The sequence below is a fragment of the Myotis myotis genome, unplaced genomic scaffold, assembly GCF_014108235.1.
Source record: "Myotis myotis isolate mMyoMyo1 unplaced genomic scaffold, mMyoMyo1.p scaffold_m19_p_19, whole genome shotgun sequence".
Classification (NCBI taxonomy): Eukaryota; Metazoa; Chordata; class Mammalia; order Chiroptera; family Vespertilionidae; genus Myotis; species Myotis myotis.
The window spans coordinates 41,416,128-41,440,469 of record NW_023416323.1 but is presented as its reverse complement, the minus strand read 5'-3'; the positions used below and the strand labels follow the sequence as shown (position 1 = coordinate 41,440,469).

The 24,342-nt window shown below is 51.9% G+C and overlaps 1 protein-coding gene across 1 annotated transcript; it reads left to right on the top strand.

Moving 5' to 3' along the window:
• Positions 1-1,411: 1,411 nt before the first annotated feature.
• Positions 1,412-24,070, top strand: HEATR3 (HEAT repeat containing 3). The gene is given in 16 exon segments (XM_036346249.1): positions 1,412-1,693; positions 1,785-1,957; positions 3,068-3,155; positions 4,590-4,702; positions 6,727-6,836; positions 8,097-8,237; positions 9,615-9,892; positions 13,436-13,526; positions 13,634-13,794; positions 14,036-14,118; positions 15,146-15,258; positions 15,261-15,281; positions 15,536-15,624; positions 18,217-18,360; positions 19,119-19,295; positions 23,463-24,070. Coding segments are annotated over 16 exon segments (2,043 nt in total). The 5' UTR covers positions 1,412-1,555; the 3' UTR covers positions 23,586-24,070.
• The last annotated feature ends 272 nt before the right edge of the window (positions 24,071-24,342 follow it).

The window sequence follows — 24,342 nt, the reverse complement described above, 5'->3', positions numbered from 1 at the left end:
CCCAGGCTTCCTGGCACCAGCCTCCTTGGAGTCTCCAAGAAAGAAACTTTTGTAAAAGGTTTTTCACACTTTTACTTCTAGCAGAAAAATTCGTTTTCCAAGCAAACCTTGGCTCTGATTGAAATAGGCCCAAGGGTTGTTGCCAAGTTAGTTTCTCCTCACCACTGCCCTCACCCTCATACCTGCTTCCACACTACCAGGTGGGTATTAGTGGAGGCCAGTCCTCTGATTTCACAGGCGGGGCAGACAGCCTCAGGTTTTCAAAGTGACTTTAGATCCCAATAACTTTGTAAAGACAGAGGCAGCATCAGAACCCACGTCTCTGGACTCAGCTTGAAAGGATGTGTGAGTGTGTGCGTGTGTGTTGGACTTAATTCAGGAGCTGTTACAATGTTATGGTTAGGAACACGGCTACGCCAGGCTGGGTTTGAATCTCAGATCTGCTCCTTGCAACTTTCCTCATTTCTCCTGCGTAGATAAAATGCAGGGTGGGGCAAAAGGAAGTTTGCAGTTGTGAGCACGCAAAACACAGTTTTTCTTGTATTATTATTTATTATTGTATTATTTTCCATACAAATGACTGTAAACCTGCTTTTGTCCAACTCTGTATAGGGTTGGTCAGTCTCCCAGGTTTATATAGAGTATTAAACATGTTAATTCATGTAAAGCACTTGGCTACAAAGTCACTGCTTAGTAAATCTGTTAAATCCTAAAAGTGAAAAAAAAAAAAGACCCCACTGTTACAACCTTACCCAATGTCAGTATCTAAGTTGAAATCACCATGAGGGAATTCGGTCTGTATTTTGAACTAAGAAAACTTCTGAATAGTGGATTAAGTGCAAGAGAAAGGACATTCGCCTCTAATGTAGTGCTTATGTGCCAGTCTCTGTTCTTGGCACCTTTAACACTAACAATCCTATGACAACCGCATTAGGTATATTTTATTGATGTCTCCATTTCACTGATGAGGAAACTGAGGCAGGAAGATGAAGGAACTTCTTAAAGGAGTCCATTCTGAAATATTAGCTGGGATTTGTCTAAGTCAGGAGTTGTGCTAGGCACCAGGGACACTAAATCGTGGTTCATCCTTTTTGAGCACCTCCTGCACCTTAGGCTTGGTGTCAGGTGCTTTACATGATTTCATTTAAGCCTCACAATAACCTTGCTAGTTAGGTATCCTTAATCCCATTTGATTATTATGGAAAATAAATTTGATAATTTGGCGGGGTTCAGTCGCAATAAACCGCACCAGCTGGTGGGAGGTGCATCCCGTATTACCATTCAAATCCAGGCTCCTTCCCAGGAAATCCCACGGGACTCCGCCCCTCAGCCAGGCCCGGCCCCGCCCACCCCCTCTACGCATGCGCGCTCCTCGCGCAGCCCCTCCTCCCTCGCGCCGCGACGCGCGCCTGCGCAGTGCTTCCCATGTGGGCCCCGGCTGTCCGCCCGCCCAGGGGAGCCGCCGCGCGAACCGCCGCCTCGGCCAGGCCCTGCCACCAGCCGGGCAGCCGCCCCCGCCTCGCCGTTGCCGCCCCCTCTCGGTCTGCACGCCGCCATGGGCAAGAGCAGGACGAAGCGCTTCAAGAGACCTCAGTTCTCCCCTACCGGCGACTGTCAGGCCGAGTTGGCAGCGGCGGAGAACGGGACCGAGCTGGAGGAGGACGACGGGCCGGCGGCGGAGCTGCTGGAAAAGGTGGGACCCGGGCTCGCGGGCCCGAGGGGCGGAGCGGGGCGGGCGAGGGGCGCGGGCTGCGGCTCTCCTCTGACCCCGCTCCCTTCCGCAGCTCCAGCACCCGAGCGCCGAGGTCCGCGAGTGCGCGTGCGCCGGGCTGGCGCGGCTGGTGCAGCAGCGGCCGGTGCTCCCGGACCTGGCGCGCCGGGACGCCGTGCGCCGCCTCGGGCCGCTGCTGCTCGACCCCAGCCTGGCGGTGAGGGAGACGGCGGCCGGCGCGCTCAGGTGAGCGGGGAGGGCGGCCGGGGCGGGGCCTCGGGGCCGGGCGGCGCAGCTGTCCTGGGCAGCTGGAGGATTTGCAGAGGGAGGATTTGAACTCAGACCCCAGAGGCTCCATTTGCAGAGGGAGGATTTGAACTCAGACCCCAGAGGCTCCCCCCTGCCCAGCGTCCTCCCTCAGGGCCTAGCGCGCATTGTCCCCTCTCCGGAACCCTCCAGAGCGTCCTGAGAGTCAGGAAAGGCTCCCAGTACAAATGTGCCAGGGTTTCTGGGTGTAGGGGACTGTGATCAGGCAGCACATGGGGCGAGACAGTCGAGATCCCCGCCACCAGAGTGAGACGCGCTCTGGAGAAAACCCAGAGGAGGATGAGTTGGGGGTGAGACGTTACTTTAAAGTGGATGCCCTCTAGGTGACAGCTGCCAGGAACGTGGCCGGGGCGGGGGAGGAGCAGCAGAGAAGGGAGGCAGCAGAGGCCTTGGCACGGGTAAAGAATGGAGGTTGGTGTGGCTGAGTCGGGTAGGGGCGCGGTGTTATGGGAGAGGAGGCTGGAGAGATGGACAAGGGCTTGGGGGTGCGGGACCAAAGGACCTATTCGTTCTGAGCAGGAGTGACATGATCCAAATTACCTTTTCAAAAAGGCACTCTGGCGGCTGTGCAGCCAATGGACTGTAGAGGGGGCAAGAGTAGATGTTGGTGTTTGTAGTCCTTATAGCTCTGCCTCTATTTATTGTGTTTCATTCATTGGCTTCGCAGGTCAGGGGTGCCTCAGGGATGTCCTTCTCAGTAGGTTCCAAGACAGGGTCCCTTCACGTAAGATTAGGCTGTGACTTACTCACATTAAATAGGAAAAGTCTTTCCCCCTCCCATCCCTGTAGGCACGCACCTACGCGCTTCTCAGACGGACTTGTTGCATGACTAAGTCCTTTGTTTGCATCGTGTACGACAGTGGTCAGAACAGGTGGGAATCCAGGGATTGGTTCTGCAACATCTTATCAAAATAATAAGCAATTTCGTCTGGGAAACCTTAATGGTTAGAAATGGAAATACGTTGGAGGGCTTCATGGTGCTTTGTGGTGTGCTCTGAAAGTGACACGTGTCTTAAACTCCTCGTGTAGGAATCTCAGTGCTTGTGGAGGCTTTGAGGTTTGCGATGACATGGTGACGAAGGACATCATGACGCCGCTGGTCGCCCTGCTCCGGGAGGTATGCAGCTTCTACAGAATCCTGGGGGCAGTTGTCAGATGGAGCGTTGAGTATGCAAACGCAGGGTTTTTTGTGTGTTTTTGTTTTAGTCCTTGGGTGTTATGTTGTCTTCCCTCAAAACATCCTGTGGGAATTTTATTTCTTTTCCTGGAAGCACTGATCTCTCATCATCGTTGATAGCAGCCTCTAGTTTGTCCCCACTACCTTTATTTATATAATAGTTGGAAAAGACCTTCCCAAAACTATAGACAGACTCCTTTAGACTTTAAACTTCATACAACAAAATAATTAGCATTCCTTCTTTATGCACCAGGTGCTCTTTTATATATTGTTAAACCCTCACAGCAGTCCACTTGGCATCTGTAAAATATCTGGTTTTTGTTTGTTTTTTTTGCCTGAAAGATGACATTAAGTTCCCAGATTTAGTACCGTGCCAACTTTTTTTGCGTGATACGAGCTCCGGGATCAAGGCTCTCTCGCTGGCGTGCCTCTGGTCCACGGTGCTGTCCTGAGGGGTGATTTTCACTCGGTGCTCTCCAGGGTCATCCGGTTCTATGAGAGGCACCAGCCTGTTCCTTTGTAAAGCATGGTCCCACCAGGAGTGATTTGCCCCACAGGAGCCATCTTTGATGGTCACAGCTTGGGGGAGGGGCTGCTCCTGGCGGGCGGTGACCGAGGATGCTGCCAGACCTCCTCCAGTGCACATGTCAGCCCCACAGTAGAGACTCATCGGGCCTAAAACGCTGGCCGTGCCGAGGCGAGAGGCCCTGCTTTAGGGGACGCCGTGGATGCTGCTCGAGGCGCAGTACACAGGGTGGTCCCCTGCACCCGCTCTGCAGCCAGGATGCCTGGGTCTGAGTCCCAGCTGCACCACACACCACACTACCCCCTCAGCAGCTCTCAGAACCTCAGTTTCCTGCCGGTAGTGGAAGGCTGGACAGTGGTTCTTCTACTTCATGGGCTTGGGGTGCGGGCTGAGTGACTCCGTGTATGTGAGGTGCGTAGACTGGTGCCTTGCATTTAGAAGGTGCTGCGTGGATGTCAGACCTTACCGTGTGTTGGTTTTCTTTGCCTTGTTTACTGTCTTTATCACATTAGATTAAATACTTGGTATTGATTTTACATTTTTATTGTTTTGTTTGTTTTGTTAATCCTCACCTGAGGCAGGGGAGAGAGAGAAACATCGATGTGAGAAAGACACATCAGTTGGATGCTTCCCGCATGCACCCCGATGGGGGCAGGGATCCTGCAGCCCAAGTTCGTGCCCTTGACTGGGAATCGAACCCAAGACTCCTTGGTCCTCTTGCCAAAGGGGAGCAGGCTTGTGAACCACTGTAATTTCTGATGTTTAGATTTTGTGATTCTTCGCTGTCATTAGCCGTTTGGTTTCATTGTTCTTTTGAACCAGGTGCTACTTTTGATGTTTGGTTACAGTGTAGCGCTGGACTGGATTCCAACGAGGTGCCTGCACTGGAAGAGAAGGAGCAGCACAGACATTCTGTTGAGAACATAGCCAACGAGGCCGTGAACGTGCTGTGGAACATCTGGTGAGGCGCTCAGCCCCCCCCCCCCCCAGCTCGGCTCAGCCCCGGGGGCGCTCTGCTCTCCGCTGTGCGCCTGTAACCCGGACGCTGGCCCTGGGTGCTCGGTCAGGTCAGGTGCTGAGTCCTCCCTCCCGGCTTGGTCCCTCATCACTGCATCTTCTCCTGCTTCTCCGCGCTTCTCCCAGTCCTTACTGCTGACCAAAACACGGGAGCCTTGGCCGCTGGCACGCGCCGCACACCCTTCCCCCGCCGCCGGGTACCTGCAGTGGCAGCTGTCCTAAAGCCAGAGGCCCGCGCAGTCGCTGCTGTGGTCTGGCATCTGGACCGAGACAGGGACACACAGCTCGGTGGTGCCTGATGCCCCCACCCTGCGTGGCCGTGCGACAGGGAAGCAGGTGCCTGGGAGGAGCTGCCCCGCCCCGCTCCATTCCAGGACTGCCGCAGCTGTGGCCTGGGTGCACCTGCTCTTAGGAGTGGAAATGTCTAGAAACACAACCTGGATCTCCTTTTTTCTCCCCCATTTTATGTTCTCCATTTTAGCAAGACGCTGCCAGAGCTCCTTCTGTTTAGTCAGCAGCAATTACAACTTCTGGCCAAAAGCACGGGTATTTCTTAGAAGACAAGACTCAGTTAGATCTGAAAGCTGCCGACACAGCAGCCCCAGCTTGCCTTTGGTTCATGGGAAACTAGTGCATGCGCTCCCCCGGCAGCACGGGGGAGCCGACGTGAGGAGACGGCATCGGAGCGGGCAGCAGCACACCACATGACTTTATTTATGTATTAAATGTTTTTATTGGTTTCAGAGATGAAGGGAGAGGGAGAGAGAAACATGAGTGGTGGGAGAGGATCACTGATCGGCTGCCTCCTGCACGCCCCACACTGGGGCTCGAGCCTGCAACCCAGGCATGTGCCCCGAATGACTGGGAATTGAACCCTGACCTCCTGACTCATAGGGTCAACCATTGGGCCCCGACACCGGGCCACGTAACTTCAACCTATAGAAACTGTTGAACTTGGAGATTCTCTAGAAAGTTCTCCGGGAAGAACCTGAAAGTGTAATCTCCTCAGTGAGCTCTCTCCTGATGCCTGTGAGCCTCTCTGTGTCATGCCACTGACATGTTTGCTTGTAGTTTATATTGTAAATATACTTACATGCATGTGTACTTTTACTGTCTCAGTGCATGTGTGTTTACCCTCCTGGCTGTACTGACTTGACTGGGCTTCTTGAGGGCAGGCTCATGGAGTGCAGTAACTAGAGAGAGAGAGGAAGACAGGAACAGTTTATGTTTCAGTTCGTAGGACTGGATTTAGTGCTGTAGTCAGCTATTAGTATGTGATATGGGTATGTGGTATGTATGGGGCAATATTTTCTCTGGAAACATGGCTGTCATTATTGCAGTTAGCTCTGTTTACCCTGTATTTAGTACATGTGATAATAGCAGTGATAACATTAATTCTGATTTTTTTATTAACAGATAGTACGGTTTTTAAAAATATTATAGCAGGATCTCCATTGCAGACTGTAAATTCTGCTTGTTGGAGTTATCAGAGTCTAGAAAGAATGGCTAAAATTTAATCCTACTTTCTTAAAATTGCGTGCCTTTGGGGAGAAGCACAGAGGCCTTTCACTTACTGTCACTGCGGCGCGGTGCGAAGCGCAGTGGGCCGACCCTAGGAGAAGGTGTGGTCCTTGGGCAGGTCACGCACCTCTGGGGCCTGGGTCTCCTCTGGAAGGAAGTGGTTTCTCGGGCTCTTCCAGCTCTGACCGCCTGTGAGCAGATGGGGGGGAGGGGGAGTCAGGCAGAGAGACGGGCGGAAGAGCCCACTGGGTAGAGAAATAGACGCAGACACCGCTGCGTTCCTGTCCAGAGAGGACAGTGGGCAGTAGTTTCTTCATAAAATGGCGGGTGTTTGACTCCAACTCTGGTTCTGTTATAAAACCTGACTGACTTTTTCATGAATTTCTGTGGTTGATTTCTTAATGTGAAAATGTGAATAGTAACACCTTTTTCCCCCCTTCAATTTAGTGAATGCAGTAACAGAGCAGTGTCTATATTCAACAAAGAAGGGTGCTTGGAGATGGTATTAAAGTACTTAAGCAGGTTTCCCACCAACGTCGACCTGGCTATTTCAGCAGGTAAGTGAAGAAACAGTGATGATCTACTTACGTGTGGCCTTGTTTGAAAATGTTTATTCAGATGTAGCATGTTTTCTCGTGTGCAAATGCATAGCTGAGCTCTGTTCTGAATCTTTTAAAATCTGTGGTCAGTACTTACACAGTTTTCCTGCTCTTTGAGCCTGTGAGGCTTCTGCTGTTACCATTCATAGAAGCCTCTCACTTCCTGAGCTCCTGTCTGCCATTCACGGAGAAACAGTGGCCCACAGCTACCAGGCCTTGCAGCCAAAGGTCATTGGATTCTGGACCTATTTAAATGCCTTGCACCACTGTCTCCTAATTCTTTTTTAAACATGCTTTTATTGATTTTTACAGAGGGGAGGGGAGAGGGATAGGATAGAAAGATAGAAACATCAATGAGAGAGAAGCATCATCGATCAGCTGCCTCCGGCACACCCCCTACTGGGGATTGAGCCCACAACCCAGGTATGTGCCCTGACCAAGATCGAACCGGTGGCCTCTTGGTTCATGGGTCGGCGCTCAATCACTGAGCCACACCAGCGGGGCTGCTGTCTCCTACCTTTGGCATAAAACTGGTAAATCTGGGCTTTTTTTTGAGAGAGGAAAACAAATGATTGAAATTTCTCGCAGGCCTGCTTCCCTTCCTTGGGATGGCAAAGCTGCCCGCCTCCCTCCTGTCCACAGGGTTAGAGAGCCATTGGTGAAGTAGGAGCCGAAACCGGAGAACTTGGAGTAGAGCGGAGAAATAATTGATGAAAAGCATCCCTTTTCTGCCCATAATCCTGGCAGGCATCCTTTATTTAACTATGCATTCTCCTGGCAAGGACGAAGCACATTCTCCTTAATGCTGTTTCTCTTGGCTCTAATGGGTACTTTTAAGAGCACAGAAAAGAAAAAGAAAAAAAGCCGGGGGGGGGGGGGGGGGAGAAACTACTGGGGAAATTTAAAAATCTTTTTCTTAAAATGGACTCTTTGGCAAGGGGGAGACTGAGTAAATGTGGAGTTTCATAAACAGTGGAACAAGGAAATTGGCAGGTGACTTTTAATCTCAGAGGGTGGGTTTTATTACAGTAAGAGTTTCAGGAAAGTTAGTTCATTGCTTTTAAAAGAAAAACCTCACTTCTATTTTTGTGTCTTTAGCCTTGTCATAAATTTATTTGTCTTGTTTGAATTCAGGGGAGGAGTTAAATGGAGCTATTTTGGTGTGAGCTACCCTTGCAGAATTCATTGTTTCTGAGCATGTCATTCTTGTCTTCCTAGCCTATTGTTTGCAGACGGTAACAGAAGATAACCCAGAGCTACTGAAATCGCTCAGTGCCTCCGCGCTGCCCGTGCTGGAATCCGCCATGCGGGCTCCTGTCAGTTCCATGGCGTATACCCTGTTGAAGACACTGGTGGCAGGTAACGTTTAGCCGGCTGTGACAGGTGCTTTTCAGTAACTTGTAGAGACGGGAGGCTGAAACTCCTTGATTTCACCGATCCGGGCCTTCTATGCTTACTATGTCTGTTCTTCACTCGGAAATTTTTAATATTGAAGTGGAGACCCTGAATTCAAGCGGTGTGCATAGTTGGGAAGCCTCCTAGAGTCGACTTGTTTTCCATGTAACAGAATAATGTTGTCTGATGGATAAATGCTGCTCTCAGGGTCCCTTACTAACTAGGAAGATCAGAAATGGGCTGTGGGCATCTAAGACGTGACCACTCACTATATATATGTTATTGATTTCAGTGAGGAAGGGAGTGGGAGAGAGAGAAACATCAGTGATGAGAGAGAATCATTGATTGGCTGCCTCCTGCATGGCCCCCACTGGGGATCCAGCCTGCAACCCGGGCATGTGCCCCTGACCAGGTATCAAACCATGACCTCCTGGTTCATAGGTCCATGCTCAACCACTGAGCCACACTGGCCAGGCTGTATGTACCACATTTGGTTTTTCCATTCATCTGTGGATGGACACCTGGTGGCTTCCAACCTCTGGCTGTTGAATAATGCTGCAGTGAGTACGGGGATGCAAATGCCTGCTTGAGTCCCTGCTTTCAGTTCTTTTGGGCATGTACCCGGGAGGTAATTTTTTTTTTTTAAATATATTTTATTGATTTTTTACAGAGAGGAAGGGAGAGGGATAGAGAGCTAGAAACATCGATGAGAGAGGAACATCAATCAGCTGCCTCCTGCACACTCCCTACTGGGTATGTGCCCACAACAAAGGTACATGCCATTGACCAGAATCGAACCCGGGACCCTTGAGTCCGCAGGCCGATGCTCTGTCTACTGAGCCAAACCAGTCAGGGCCCAGGAAGTATTTTTAACAGTCACACTTTAAACCATTGGCCTAACTACTTAATGGTAACTCCCGTTCTGTTTTGATAAGAACGTGCTGCGTGATTGGTCCGTTCGTGAGACCTTGGAATTTTTAATACATTGCATTCCATTCTTGGAATATAAGAAGTTGCCTCAGAGAGCAGCTCAGGTTAAGATGAAAGAAAGAAGCAACTGGATTTATCATTTTCAAAGAAACTCGATCGGTGCTCCTGGTCTGTTGCGAGGCGGTGTATCAGAGGAGGGCCTGTGAGCCAAGGAGGGGAGAGGTGGCGAGGGGCCGTAGTAACAGGAGCGCCTCTGTGCACAGCTCGCTGACATGTACTAGAAACCGAACAAAGGCACTGGGATCAAGATTTTTTGAAATTACAGCTGAGCTTAGAGAACCAGTCTTGTGGAAACCGTATTTATCAGATTTCGAAGGCGAGTCCTTTGTCCTTGCACTCATTTTCTCCCAGGCACGGTGTGGAATCTAAAGGACATTATTCCGTCCAAGAGTCAAGCAGAAATCATAAGCGCCATCCTCAAGATCTTATCCGAAGTTTTGGAAATGGACGCGGGCGCAGTGGTCATTCAGATGAAGGAGGCCGAGACGCAGAGGCTGAGAACCGCCGCGGAGACGGAGGAGATGCTGGAGAGTGTGAACGGCACGGGCTTGACCGAAGACGACGAGATGGAGGAAACTCCTCCCAAGAGAAGGGTCAGGAGGAAAACTTTCATTTCGGATTTACTTCCGGTAAGTCGGGTCTGTGCGTCCAAACGGGGTCACACGGAGGTTTTCTTTCAACAGCTACCCTACGTTTTGTAGGACAGTGAGAGCAGAGTTAACTAGAAAGTGGATTTCAGTGAAAATCAGTGCTGTCGTCCTCCTCCTACAGGGGAAAAGCCTGTTTAGAATGAAACGTTTACATACAGAAGATTTCAAAGACGGGACAGAGCGAACTGTTACAGCACGTTAGAAACACATGGTCATCTTCCCGGCTGCTGTCTCCTCAGTGCCTTTACACGCCGTCTCAGAGGAATTGTCACTCTGCTTGGATTGTCCAACCCAGGACATCTGTGTCTCTCTTATTTTTTTAATATATTTTTATTGATTTCAGTGAGGAAGGAAGAGAGAGAGGGAGGGGGAACATCAATGATGAGAGAGACTCATAGATCGGCTGCCTCCTGCATGCCCCCCACTGGGGACCGAGCCCGTAATCTGGGCATGAGCCCTGACCCCCTGGTTCAAAGGTCGATGCTCAGCCCCTGAGCTCTGCTGGCCAGGCCTCGTCTCTGTTGTGTTAGTGCTGAGCCTCTCCAGGCAGCCGGCCAGACGGCCCTGTGCCCACTGCTGCTGCACGGAAGAGGCTGGGCGACGGGGAAGATGGACGATGGCTGTTGGGTTTGCTGACTGGGTGATGGTGCCCGCTCGTGCCAGTGGGTGTGACGTTGGCGTGAGGGTGCGGGGAACTTTTCAGCCGCGCTGGTCAGCAGAGAGAACGCTCCTAAGGAGGAGAGCGGGTGGTCAGGAGGACGGAGGAGTGGAGCCTGCTCATTCAGGTGCACGTCTGTGCCCTGCCGGGTGCCAGACTCAGGCCAGGTGCTGACCAAGGAAGATGATTAAGACGCACTTCCTGTCTTTAGGGACCGCCTCCATCGTGGGAGGAGAGGCGCGCGGTAGTGACTTACTGTCATGCCTGTGTTGGGACCGCAGGGGCTGGGCGCAGGCCTCCCCGGGAGCAGTTTGTGTAGAGGAGGCAGAGGACGGAAGAGGCTGTCAGAGAGCACTCTGGACAGGCACCTGGGCCGCCTTAGAGGCTGGGCCATGCCAGCGTGGTGAGAGCAGACGGCACTGTGAGGCCCTGGAGGCCGGAGGCGCAGGAGGCTGCTGGCGCCATCCCGGGGGAGGAGGCCTGAGCTGGAAGAAGGCACGAACGTCCCCACACTGTACCGCTTCAGACCAGCCTGTCCTCCTTCGTGTCAAACGACCTGTAACAGGCTGATCTACGGGAATGCCTTAGAGTTTTGTAAGGCTGTGCTCAGTAAGAATTCTCTAGTTGAAATGTGCCTGAAAAGACATCTGTCAGCATACTACTTGTTTGTGTTCACACAGTCTCTTAAACATGAACTGGTGGTGTTTAAACGGAAATGTAGTTAGAGCTACTTTTCTAGCCCCATGAATAGCTGTTAGGTGCACAGCATTGTGTCAGGTGTGGGGCGAACACTGCCCTTGAGTTTCTTGCAAGTCATAGAGTGTCGCCCTGGCCATTTGCCTCTGTGGTTAGGGCGTCTACCCGCGGACTGCAGGCACTCAGGTTCAGTTCCAATCAAGGACAGGTACCTGGGTTGCGGGTTCAGTCGGGGCGCATGCAGGAGGCAACCAGTCGATGTGTCTTGCCTCTCTCACATCAATGTGTTTATCTCTTCCCCCTTTCCTCTCTCTCTGAAAAGCAATGGAAAAAATATCCTCATGTGAGGATTAACAGCAACAAAAAGTATGGATACTTAACTGGTATTTAGAGATTTACTCCCCTAAGTACTCTTTAAAAATAGAATTTTGCTGCTTATAAAATACAGTGTTTTCTTATAACAGAAGCTTGCTTTTTAAAGTCTATTGACATAGCTGAGTCGACTGGGTGATTAACATGCCAGTCGGCCAGCCAGTGTTTAGGTGCCCGTCGGCTGCCAGCCATCATGCTGGTAGGTGCCGGGAATACAGACATATAGTCCGTCAGCTCCGGCCCTCCTCACTGCGGGAGTCCTTTAGAATCAGAACCTGTAATCGCAGCCTTTCACCCAAGAAGCTGCGGTCCCAGACCAGGGGCCTCGCTCCCCCGCGTCCACAGCTGTCGGCCATCAAACCGCAGTCTGTTCTCGTCGATGTCCCTGCCCACCCTCCCCTCCACTGCCCAGTGTTACGAAGCCGATCTCTGCTATCGTAACATTTCCCTAGATTGGCTCCTCCTGTCACTTGGATAGCAGTGAGCAGCGGGGAACTGTTCCGAGCAGGAGAGTTGCATGGAAAGGCAAAAGTTAACTCAGATGCGTCTAAGCCAGATCTGCGTGCCTTTTGAAGTGGGTAAGAGCCCGCAACAGCCTGTCTCGTTTATACATTTTTGTTTGGTTGAATACCATACCCACAGCAAAGAGGAATAATTTTTACATTCATTCTTGCCAGCAATAAAAGGAATACAAATATTAAATGAGCTACATCTCTTCTGTTAGCCATTTGCCTTTATTTTTCAAGAGCTTGTTTCGAAGTTACAGTTACATTGTTGCACAGGAAGCGGCTGGAGGGTAGCAAGGGATTATCTACATTCTAGAAGGAAATCGCACTATGTCATGGTCTCTAGTTATTTTGCTTGCTTGGTTTTTAAAACAATGTTTTGATTTTTATCGAGAAGGAAGAGGGATGGAGAGATAGAAACATTGATGAGAGAGAATTCTCCATTGGCTGCCTCCTGCATGGCCCTGACTGGGAATCAAACCAGCAACCTCCTGGTTCATAGGTCAACACTCAACCACTGAGCAACACCGGCCGGGCAGGTCTCTAGTTTTTAAATTCTGACCCATAAATCTGACAAATAAGATATCCCAAGTAATCTGAACTATTCCACACTAGTGAAATGCGTAATAAATTATAATGCATCCGTCATTCAGACAGTGAAGTTTACATGATTTTTAGCTTATGCACGGGTTTGGAATGTCAGTGTAGCTGTTTCACTTTCCATAGGTGATTTGTGAATTAAGGTCGTGTAAGTCTCTCCAGCCCCTCTTAAGGATGGTAATTGACAAGGTTGTGTTAATTTATTCCCGGGGGAGGAGGTGTCCCCCTCTCTCTTCAGTGTTAAAGGAGTGCCAGCTGCATCTTCAGGGCAGCCAGGAAGCAGCCTTCCGGTCCTCAGCAAGCTCTGCGGGCGTGAAGGGCTGCTGGGAGTCCTCATGGGTGCAGTCTTTCCCGAGGGGACATCCAGGCATCTGAGAGCGGGTTTGTCGTGTGTCAGTGCCTGGCGTCTGAAATGAATTCTCTGTTTCATCTTAGTGCTCAGCTACTTCTTAATATATCCGGCTAAGTTTCAGGGTGAATTCAGTTCATGGGGCTGAGTATTTCTCCGTCTCTCAAGCTAGCGGATTGAGCGTCGACCTATGAACCAGGAGGTCACAGTTTGATTCCCGATCAGGGCACATGCCCGGGTGCGGGCTCTCTCCCCCTCTCCCTTTCTCTGTGAAATCATTGAAAACATATTATGAAAAGAACGTGCTTTCCCCGACTCAGAGCTGGTGTTGGTTTTCCTAGCCCACTAACGAGGAGCTGAGAGAGGCCACGGCACTGCTGACGGCGCAGCAGACCGCGCTGGAGATCATCGTCAACGTGTGCTGCAGCGAAGGTTCGTCCCCGGCCCTGCTCCTGGGCGGCCCCTGCTCCCCTGGGCTCCACAGCTCCCATGAGGCGTGCTCACCAACCCCAGCCCCGCGTGCTCTGCACTCTCCACAGATCCCTCGGACGACGAGTGGGAGGAAGAGCTTTCCAGCAGTGACGAGAGTGAGGCGTTCATGGAGAGTTCCCTGGGCGAGGGTGGGGGGCAGCTGCTGTCTCCCCTCTGCCTCTCGCACGAGACGCACGCCGCCCTCACCAACTTCCACATCCCCAGGAAGGTACTGGCTCCCGGTCTGGGCTCGCCGTGCGGCGCGGGGAAGGCCTGGGGGGCTGCTCGCTCTGTGTGCAGGGGAGTGAGCTCACACTGGGTCACCGGGGACGAGGCCGAATGCAGGCCTGGACGTGGGCTGAGGAGCCTCAGCCGCCCGCCGTCTCACGTAGCTGCCACGCCGGCTCTGTCAGGAGCCTGTGTAAGGAGTCCACTGTTCAACTTCTGCTTTCCTGCCTTTTCAAGTCCAGGTGTTTGAGAAAACTGCCTTTCCCAGCAGCGCTGCCGTGGACGTGTGTTCCAGGAACCCCACGTGGAAACCTTTGGTTAGAAAGTAAGACCTTGTCTGTTTTCAAAACCGTTTGTCGTCGCTGTGCTATGAAAGGGGGACCACTCAGCCGGAGCTGCCGCCCCCCCCCCCCCCCGGTTCCCGAGTTCTGTTCCCGGGTGTGTGCCCTGAGAGGCGTGTGCTTAGGGCACTGAGACCCGAGCGTGTGCGCAGCGGGGGGTCCATCGCGGCAGGATGGGTCCATGCGTTTGGCATCGTCAGGCAGTAGGATGCAGGCAGCAGTAAGCAGAATCCGAGCTAGGACTTGTCCCCACGGGATGAAACAGCATCGAGCCAGAAAGGGAGGCACAAAGGAATATACGCACTGCTTCGGGTGCTTCTTTAACTATATTTTTATTGACTTCAGAGAGGAAGGGAGCGGGAGAGAGATAGAAACATCAATGGTGAGAGAGAATCATGGATCAGCTGCCTCCTGCACCCCCCTACAGGGGATTGAGCTGCAACCTGGGCATGAGCCCTGACCAGGAATCAAACCGTGACCTCCTGGTTCATAGGTCAATTCTCAACCACTGAACTGGGCTGATTCCGTTTTTACAAAGTTCAAAAGCAGGTGGCGCCAGGCTGTGTGTTAGGGATGCGTACATGAGTGGTGAACCTGTGAAGAAAGCAAGGAACTGTTTCCCATCCATGTCGGGCGTGGTGACCTTCAGGGGTCGGAGCGGCGGGGTGTGGTAGGGAAGGCACAGGGGGGCTGTGGGGTGCCAGCCGCGTGCATTTCTCACCTGGGTGCATGGTCGTTGGCTTGAAACACTGTTAAACTGGTCGCGAATTGAAGGGCTTTCCCGGAGGGAGGGCACACTTCCCAGCTACAGGTGATTTGAAAGCTGCTGCCGTGGCCAGAGTTTTCTAAAGCCAGTGCCTGATGCCCCGGAAGTGGCTGCGCCTCGGGGCCTGGAGGCTCGGGCGGTGTGATGGAGTCTGTGCTGACTGCCGGAGCGCAGGGTGGCAGGGGGCCTGGGTTCCGTGGGGAACCCCGTAGAGAAGCAGACGACATTCTCCGCTCCCGCCGCAGGATGAACACCGTGCAGTGGCGAGCCCTCGTGTGTCTCCAGAGTCTCGTGTCCCTGCTGGAGGTGGAGCACCTGGGTGGGGCGCCGGCCCTCCAGGCCCTGGCGCAGCACCTGTCCACCTGCTCTTTTCTCAGCCAGGTCAGTCGCCGGGCTGCTGTGGGCCCCGCTCGGGCGGAGCGGGACTTCGGAGGGGCAGGACCCGGGGGACAGGCCCTGTCACAGTCCTTTCAGTCGCTGCGGTCTTGCAGGGCTTTCCCAGGAGCTCGCTTCCATCGCACAGCGTGTCTGCGACGATGGCACGTGTGTCACTTCCCACGCTCGGTCTGGGTCTGTCCCCTTTGCACAGAGCCGCTTGCCTCGGAGAAAGGCACTCACGCCTCACCCTGTTTCAGACTTTGCCAAGCACGTGGACTTCCTGGAAGCCATCAGCAGCGCCTTGAGGGCCCTTCTGCAGACAATGGCCGCCAAGAACATTTCTCAGGTGAGATGTGGCCGCTGTTCTGTGCAGCCCGCCAGGAGCCTGGTTATGGAGGCAAAGTGATGCCCTCGCTGCTGGTAAAGGGCGTTTCCGTCACGTGGCCCTTGTACAGTACGAGGAGAGCAGAGGCGCCTAACCTGAGACTAAAGCCTTTCCAGTCCCACCGCGGCCCCGCCTCCCACCGCGGCCCCGCCTCCCACCGCGGCCCCGCCTCCCACCGCGGCCCCGCCTCCCACCGCGGCCCCGCCTCCCACCACGGCCCCTCCTCCCACCGCGGCCCCGCCTCCCACCGCGGCCCCTCCTCCCACCGCGGCCCCGCCTCCCAGCGCGGCCCCTCCTCCCACCGCGGCCCCGCCTCCCACCGCGGCCCCGCCTCCCACCGCGGCCCCGCCTCCCACCGCGGCCCCGCCTCCCACCGCGGCCCCGCTCCACCGCGGCCCGCCTCCCACCGCGGCCCCTCCTCCCACCGCGGCCCCGCCTCCCAGCACGGCCCCTCCTCCCACCGCGGCCCCGCCTCCCACCGCGGCCCCGCCTCCCACCGCGGCCCCTCCTCCCACCGCGGCCCCGCCTCCCACCGCGGCCCCTCCTCCCACCGCGGCCCCGCCTCCCACCGCGGCCCCGCCTCCCACCGCGGCCCCTCCTCCCACGCAGCCGCAGGCTTTCTCATTGGTGCAGCTTCTTGACGTCGGTGAGTAAAGATTTTCTCTGCTCATCGTTTGTCTCCTTAACAGCATTTTATTACAGACATTTTTAAGCACGCCCTCCTGACCCCGCACAGCCAACCACCTCACCTCCATGCGAGGCGCCTTTTCCCTGAAACATTTAACTTTTTATTCAGGAAATTGTCAGACTTTCCCAAAAGCAGAGATGGTAGTGTGTGGTCATAAGATAATAGTGTAAGGAACCCCCACGCATCGTCACCGTCACCGGGTCTTAGCCGGTTATTTCACCCATAAATGAACTTTTTAAAATTGTAACCACAATACCGCTACCCCAGGCTCACAAATGAACTTGGTTTTCAGTGATGGGTGGTGAGAGCACGCTCCCTGTCTGGTCGGTCCTCTGCCACCCCGGCTGCTCCTCGGGCCTTGAGGGCTCTGCTGGGTTCCGTTCCTCTTCACTAGTCCCGTCACCACCCCGGGTGACCTCACTGTCCCAGGGCCTGGACCTCCTCCCCAGCGGCCGGGTCTTCCTCCTGGACTCCATGGCGGGGCCCCCAGGGCATCCCACACATGCCACGCTGCCCCTGGCCCCAGAGTTGACTGGGAATGTTAAATGTAGTGCGTGCTGCTGGCTTCTCATACGTACTCTTCAAACATTTCTTTGTACATCGGAAACTTTTTTTCAAGAACGTAACTTTTTGATTCTGTGACATGGGAAAGGGAAGAATGCCCGGCCTGCCGCGTGGCTGTTGGGAGGGTCAGCGAGCCCTCCCTGCGGGGCTGGCAGGAGCCTCTGGCATTTCACTGATGTGCCATGGTGCCAGGCGGCCATTGGCGGGGCCAGCCGGATGCTTAAGAGGAGCTGCTCGAGCTCAGGCTCAGTGACTGAGAAAGTGTCCCTCTGTGTTAAGGTCGTCCGTTCTCGGGCTGGCGGGGTGTTGGGCATGGGCTTCGAGTGATAGAGCTGCAGGAGCCTGGCTCCCGAGGGCTGGACTTGCTGAGGGACAGCTCCGGCCTGGACACAGCTGTCCTGCCGCCCGGTGGCTCTCCCACACGAGGCACTTACACTGGGAGTCAGACGGCCATGACACCACACGCCTTCTCCCCGCCAGCCGGCCCGCTCTGATGGCGCCAGAGTTAGTGGAGCTTTTCCCATCCGACGGGCTTCTCGTTCAGAGATGAGTTCGGTGGTTTAGAGCAGCTCGGTCTCTTCGACAGAGTGACAGCCCACATTTAGTGAGTGCTGTGCGCGCACTGTTTAACCCTCCTAGCAGCTCTGTGACGATCATCGCCCCCAGTTGCTGACGGGAGACGGGGGTTCCGAGGTCTAAGGACCTGGGCTGGATCGCCAGGAGGAAGGAGTGGGGCTGGGATTCGAACCCAGGGCGTCACGTTCCGGTCCCGAGCCCTGGGTGCCCACACTGTGCTGCTTCTCCCAGGCAGCAGGACGTCGCACTCTCCCCTGTCCTCGTGTGTGCAGATTAGCTCACACCGGAAGTATCCCTGCACGGCGGAGTGCTGTGTCAGCTAATGGTTCCACAGTCCTTCGCAATCGCCATAACCCCTCTTGGAGTGCGCATAGGTTCAGCCAGTTTTTATTAAAGCTACGTGATCCTATTACGTTTTCAAATAATATGAAAAGCAGTTGGAATCTCATTAGTCTGTGTGCACCTGAACGGACACCTTTAGATGGACTAGTGGGAGCGGAAGCCCTTCCACAGCTGCACGGCGTCGTGGGCTGGACGGCGCCAGTGCCACCCGCAGGCCTCCCCTGGCTCCACGACCAGCGGTGCTGGGAGTGACCAGAAAGTGTAGCATCGTCTTTGCTGAGAGCTGCTGTTCTCAGGACAGGCAGCCTGTGGAGACGCCCTCGGCGTGTCTCGCATGCCAATGGCTGAGCTTCGCCTTAAATGCTCGTCTCCTCCCCCGACAGTGCATGACCCCCGACCAGCTGATGACGCTGTGCAGAGCCGGCATCCAGAGCGGCAGCGTCGGGGTGAGAGTGAACGTGGTGAGCATTTTGGGAATCACGGGCAGCGTCCTCGCCAAAGAAGATGGTGCACTTGAAACTCTCAAGGTAACACAGTGGCTTCCGACCTCAAATGCTCAGTGATTAGAGGTGGGGTGTGGGGTGTGGGGCTTCAAAACCTTGCTGGACATCATGAGACGAGATCACGTTAAGGAGCTGCTTCCTGGAGAGTATTAGTGAAACGCACCCTGTGGTGCGGGGTGTGAAGTAGAAACGCTGCCTGAAGGGTTCCTAGACACGCACATTCGGATGGAAAACAGAGGCCCTGCTGCTGACAGTGGAGCCAGTTTGGCGCTCAGCCTGTCCCCTCCCACCTGTTTACCAGGTGCGCCCTCAGGCGGGGGAGGCTGCGGTGGGAGGGCTGTGGTGAGGTGGGTGTCAGAGGTCAGCACAGCGGAGCCACCTGAGACTGTTGTGTTCAGTTTCTTTCATTGCCTGTGATTGTTTGTCTTACACTTTAAAAAGCAGGGTTTTTTGTTACAGAGACTATTTCAATGCATTTTTACACCATGGGGAAAGCCTTTTTGAGGGAGACAAGGAAAACTTAATAATTTTCTAAATCGATCTTTCCTATGTCATTTGTGGACCTTATTTCATCTTATTTAGTAATATAAGCTCTACTATGTTTCACTTATCTTGCTTATATTTTACTTGGTGTATTTATAAATATGTGTTAAGTCTTTTAAAAGCTCTCCTTTGCCCCTGGCGTTTTATGTAAAACCTTGTGCATAAACCGCTGTCACCGTGAAGCAGTGCTCAGGAACGGCCCTGAGCGCCGGGTGACGGGTGCGTTCTGTCGGCCACAGACCATCGGGTGCTTCCTGCTGGAGGTGGCCACCAAGGACCCGTCGCTGGTGGTGGTGGGAGAGGCCCTGGATGCCCTCTTCGATGTGTTCGCTGACGGCAGCGAAGCTGAGAGGGCCTCGGTGCAGATCCGTTTGTTATCGGCCCTGAAGGAATTCCAGCCAGTCTTCAAGATGAAGGTACGAGAGAAATGCTACTAACGCCTCAGCATCCTGGGGGAAGGGGCTCCCGGGGGAAGGGGCTCCTGGGGGAAGGGGCGGTGCGGCCCCTCCCAGCCGCCTCCCTGCTGCCTAGAGCACTGGGGCCCAGGGCTGAGTGCTGCGGGCTGAGTCCCTGCTCAGTTACCCAGAACGTGCAGCCACTGGGACTTGAGCCAAATGGCAGCTGATGTTCTCCTTTCTGTGAGCTCAGCGATGTCACAGTCATGTTCTCCTGTGGGTGCGCTGTGGTCTGGGGCCCTCAGAGCTTCACATCTTCACCCTGATTGTGTGTCCTGCAGTGCATACAGTTGATTTCATTGTCATGGATACTTCCCTTTGGTGCGCTGAGAAAAAGACAAACTCGCAACCGGTCTGTGTAGGGGAATGGCGCCACTTCCATTCGCTGTTTTATTTATTCTTTCATCTGAAGCATCAGAGCTAACTTTGAGTCAAAAAATAATTTTCCAAACCTCTTTTGGGGGCAGGTGGAGTGACACCATGAATTTTACAACAGCCTTGAACCACATGCGTCTGAATTTACCATTCCCTTCTTACCTAAATCTTAATTTTTAAATTATGTCGTTTTTTAAAACAAAAATATTTGTGTTTTCCGTATTTATATTTTAAATTCAATATTCCCCCTTAAATCTTGGTGGGAAGAATAGAGATTTTGATGGAAAGTTATCCTGCTTTTTGTTGTTTTCCAATATGCATTTCTTTGATCTAAGAAGCTTTTAAAATAGAATTTCAGGCCTCATGGAGAGAACTCTGCGATAAGTTTTAGGTGGATATGATTGTATGGCTAGAAATTTAAATTTCCTGAAAAAATTTTAAGACATAAAGTAGTTTTCACCCAGCCGGTGTGGCTCAGTGATTGAGCATTGACCCCATAAACCAGGAGGTCACCATTTGATTCTGGCCGGGCACATGCCCAGGGTGCAGGCTCAATCCCCAGTAGGGGACATGCAAGAAGCAGGTGACATGATTCTCTCTCATCATTGATATTTCTATCTCTCCCTCTCCATTCCTCTCTGAAATCAACTAAAAAACAAAAAGTTTTCTTTTCCAGAAGAAAAGAAACTATTAACCCAGGCTGTGCCCATCTTCTGCCATGGTCACATCTGTAGTGGATGTCGGTTTAGGAACATTAACAGCGGTTTGTTTTTATATAATGTTAATGTCATTGCAATAAATTTAATTAAATTAAAGGTGCATGATCTTAATTTATTTTTATGGCTCATGTACCGTTACTCCATTTACTTTGAAAGTGAAAATGTTGACTCCGGCGGCTTGACAATAAGATGGCGGTGTAGGTAAATGCCTGTACTCATCACCTCCCACAACCACATCAAAATTACAACTAAAATACCCAACAACCACCATCCAGAACCGCCGGAAAGCTGGCAGAATGGAAGTCCTACAACGAGGGGTAAAGAAGAAAGCATTGAGACTGGTAGGAGGTGTGGAGGCGCGGAACAGGCTGGTCTGACACCCACGTGGGCTGCTTTTTTAATCTGGAGGAGGATCATCTCTGCGGAGGCCCCCGGAGGAGCAAGGGGTCCCAGCCCCACACCAGACCCCCAGCCCAGGCTCCCAGAGCTGGGAAAAGAAGTCCCTACAGGCAGGAAGAACTCCGGCTGTAAAAACCGGGGCCCGGGGCTGGGTAACACAGGCTGCCAGAGACCCAGTTGTTCCTCTTCAGAGGTGGCGCCACGAACTGAGCTCACAAGGTCCGGCTTCCCTCTGAGCTCCAGCACAGGGCAAGGCTCTGGGGACAGACACACACAAGGAGGAACTGGATTGTCTGGCATCAGGGCAGGAACTCAGGGGCAGCTTTCTCCCAGTCGGAGGTGCTCACAGGGATCATTGTTCCTATGCTGGGATCTCCCTGGTCACAGTGCTGACTGGCAGCCATTTCTGTTTGATCTGTCCTGGTGATTCCCTAAGACCTGGTCCCACCTAATTTACAACCCCACCCAAGCTACAGCTGGGTCAGGAAGCCCAAAATCTATCAATAAAAGGCCCAAGACCCAGCACCAGTACCAGCCTGCCTTGCTTCACAGCTGGGCCTCATCTGGGCACTGCCAAACCCAATACAAAGAGGAAGAATTGGAAGATCTCTCGTAGCTTCTGCTGGGTGGCCCCAGGCAGTGGCTGACTGCACCTCTTTGGAGACCCAAGAGCCAGTGTACCCAGTGGTCAGTGTGAGACCAAACCAGATTACAACTCTTCACATCCATAAGTGACACACTCAAGGGGCAGACTCAGCACCAAAGCCCCACTGAAGCAAGTCCTGCTCCATAGGGGTGCCTCCTGCACAGCAGCTCTCCCACTGTAGTTGCAGCTGGTCTTCACAGCCAATTGTTCTGGAGGTCAATTCCTCCCAGTGACACCAACAGCCATCAAGTCTCAATTACAACAAAACAGTGCTCACAGCCCACAAAGGGGTGCACCTAGAGCTCCCAGCTCTGATGACGGGGGCTGAGCCACGGGGCCCTATAGAATACCTAATAAACAAGGCCACTCTACCAACTCAAGGAGATGTCGCAGCTCTACCCAATACATAGAAATAAACACAGGAAGCAGCCAAAATGTGGAGACAAAGAAACATGTCACAAATGAAAGAAATGGAAGAAAGCAAGCTACTGGATATAGAGTTCAAAACCATGGTTATAAAATTACTCAAGAATCTTCTAGAAACCTCCAAAAAAATGGAAAAGGACTAGTCAGAAATTAAGCCTACACTGACTGAAATCAAGAATAATGTACAGGGATTCAAAAATAGAGTAGAGGATTCTGAAAATCAAATCAATGATTTGAAATATGAGGAAGCAAAAACACCCAACCAGAAGAGCAAAAAGGAAAAAAAGAATCAAAAAATATGAAGATAGTGTAAGGAGCCTCTGGGACAATTTCAAGTGTACTGACATTCACGTTATGGGGGTGCCAGAAAAAGAGAGAGAGCAAGATATTGAAAACCTATTTGAAGAAATAAAGAGAAAACTTCCCCTGCCTGGTGAAAGAAATAGACTTACAAGTCCAGGAAGCACAGAGAGTCCCAAACAAGAGGAACTCAAAGAGGCCCACACCAAGACACATCATAATTAAAATGCCAAGAGCAAAAGACAAAGAGAGAATCTTAAAAGCAGCCAGAGAAAAGCAGTTAGTTACCTACAAAGGAATGAGTATCAGCTGATTTCTCAACAGCAACTATGCAGGCCAGAAGGGAGTGACAAGAAATATTAAAAGTGATGAATAGCAAGTACCTACAACCAAGATTACCCAGCAAAGCTATCATTTAGAATTGAAGTTCAGATAAAGAGCTTCACAGACAAGAAAAAGTTAAAGTCCATCACCACCAAACCAGTATTATATGAAATGTTGAAGGGTATTTAAGAAGAGGAAGAAGAAGAAAAAGAAAAAGGGGGGAAAAAGAACAACAAAATGCCAACAAATACATACCTATCAACAATTGAATCTAAAAATCAAAATAAACGAATAAGAAATCTAATGATCAGAATAAACCGGTGAATAAAATAGAATCAGAGGCATGAAAATGGGCCAAAACCGGTTTGGCTCAGTGGATAGAGCGTCAGCCTGCGGACTAAAGGGTCCCAGGTTCGATTCCGGTCAAGGGCATGTACCTGGGTTGCGGGCGCATCCCCAATGGGGGATGTGCAGGAGGCGGCTGATCGATGTTTCTCTCTCATCGATGTTTCTGACTCTCTCTATCTCTTTCCCTTCCTCTCTGTAAAAAATCAATAAAATATATTTTAAAAAACACACAAAACAAAACAGAGGCATGAAAATGGAAGACTGACGATTCTCAGACGGAAGGGGGTGGGGGGCGGGAAGGTATTATACAAAGATCTTATATGCATATATGCATGACCTATGGACACAGACAATAGGATTGAAGGTCTGGGGCGGGGTGAGAACTGGGTGGATGGGGGAGGCTTTGGGGGGGGAAAGAAGAGAGACATCTGTAATAATCTCAACAATAAAAGTTTTTTTAGAAAGTGAAAATGTTTCACCAATTCCAGCAGCTGGCTCGTTCTGAAAATAAATACACCCAAAACAAAATGCTTTCTTGATGTGAAGGAATTAGTAATTGACGCCAATTCGTATATGGTTTTCTTTTGGCAGATCCGAAAAGAAGGGAAAGGCAAATACAGTCCAGATCAGCTGTGCGTTCTCAACAACGTGAAGACGAACTTGAGGCGGTTCGTCGCTTATCAAGAGACTGTTGAGAAGAGACTGGCTGCTTGACCTGTTGAAAGAGAGCAGCTCTCGCCCCAAAGTGTTCGACTCTACAGGCTCCCCGGCGCATGTGCATTTCCGTTATTCAGTGTCTGTATTCTGTGTGCTGATGTGAAGTTCTCAGAACTTCGAAGCCTGTCAGAAACCCTTCCTTCCTTGAGCTCTGGGATTGGGGTGGCGTTTCCCATGCTCTCTCCGCCTCAGTCACCGGACACGGGACCCGGGAAGGCGGGGAGCTGGGAGGGGCCTCGTGGTGCTCTGTGAGCAGCACAGAAACTTGACTCGAGTCAGTATCCTTTTATACTAGCTGAATTTTTAACACATTTGAAGACAAGCTTTATGAAAGACTTTTGGTGTGAAGTATATCAATTATGTTTACCTTTTGTGAAGTGAATGAATTGAATTTGTATTCCACTATTTAGTAGAATGTACGAAAGAGCTAATGAGGTCTTTATCACCCTCTATAGAACCAGATCAGATCAATTATTGCTTTGTAACCTCACTCCTTGTTTAATTTGATATGTCATCAGAATTGGAGGAAAATATTTTTAATAAATAACTTTTTAATCAAAAGCTTTGTGTCTTACAAAATCTTTTCAAAAAATACCAGATAGTCCTGTTTCTGGGCATTTGCTTGCTAATGGGCATTGCTGTGAATATGTGTGGGGTATTAAAAACCAGACTTAAGCAGGGACCTCCAGCACGACTCTCAGTGTCCTTGAGACATCGCTAACTACAAAACATTGTTGAGAGAGAGTAAACCTGA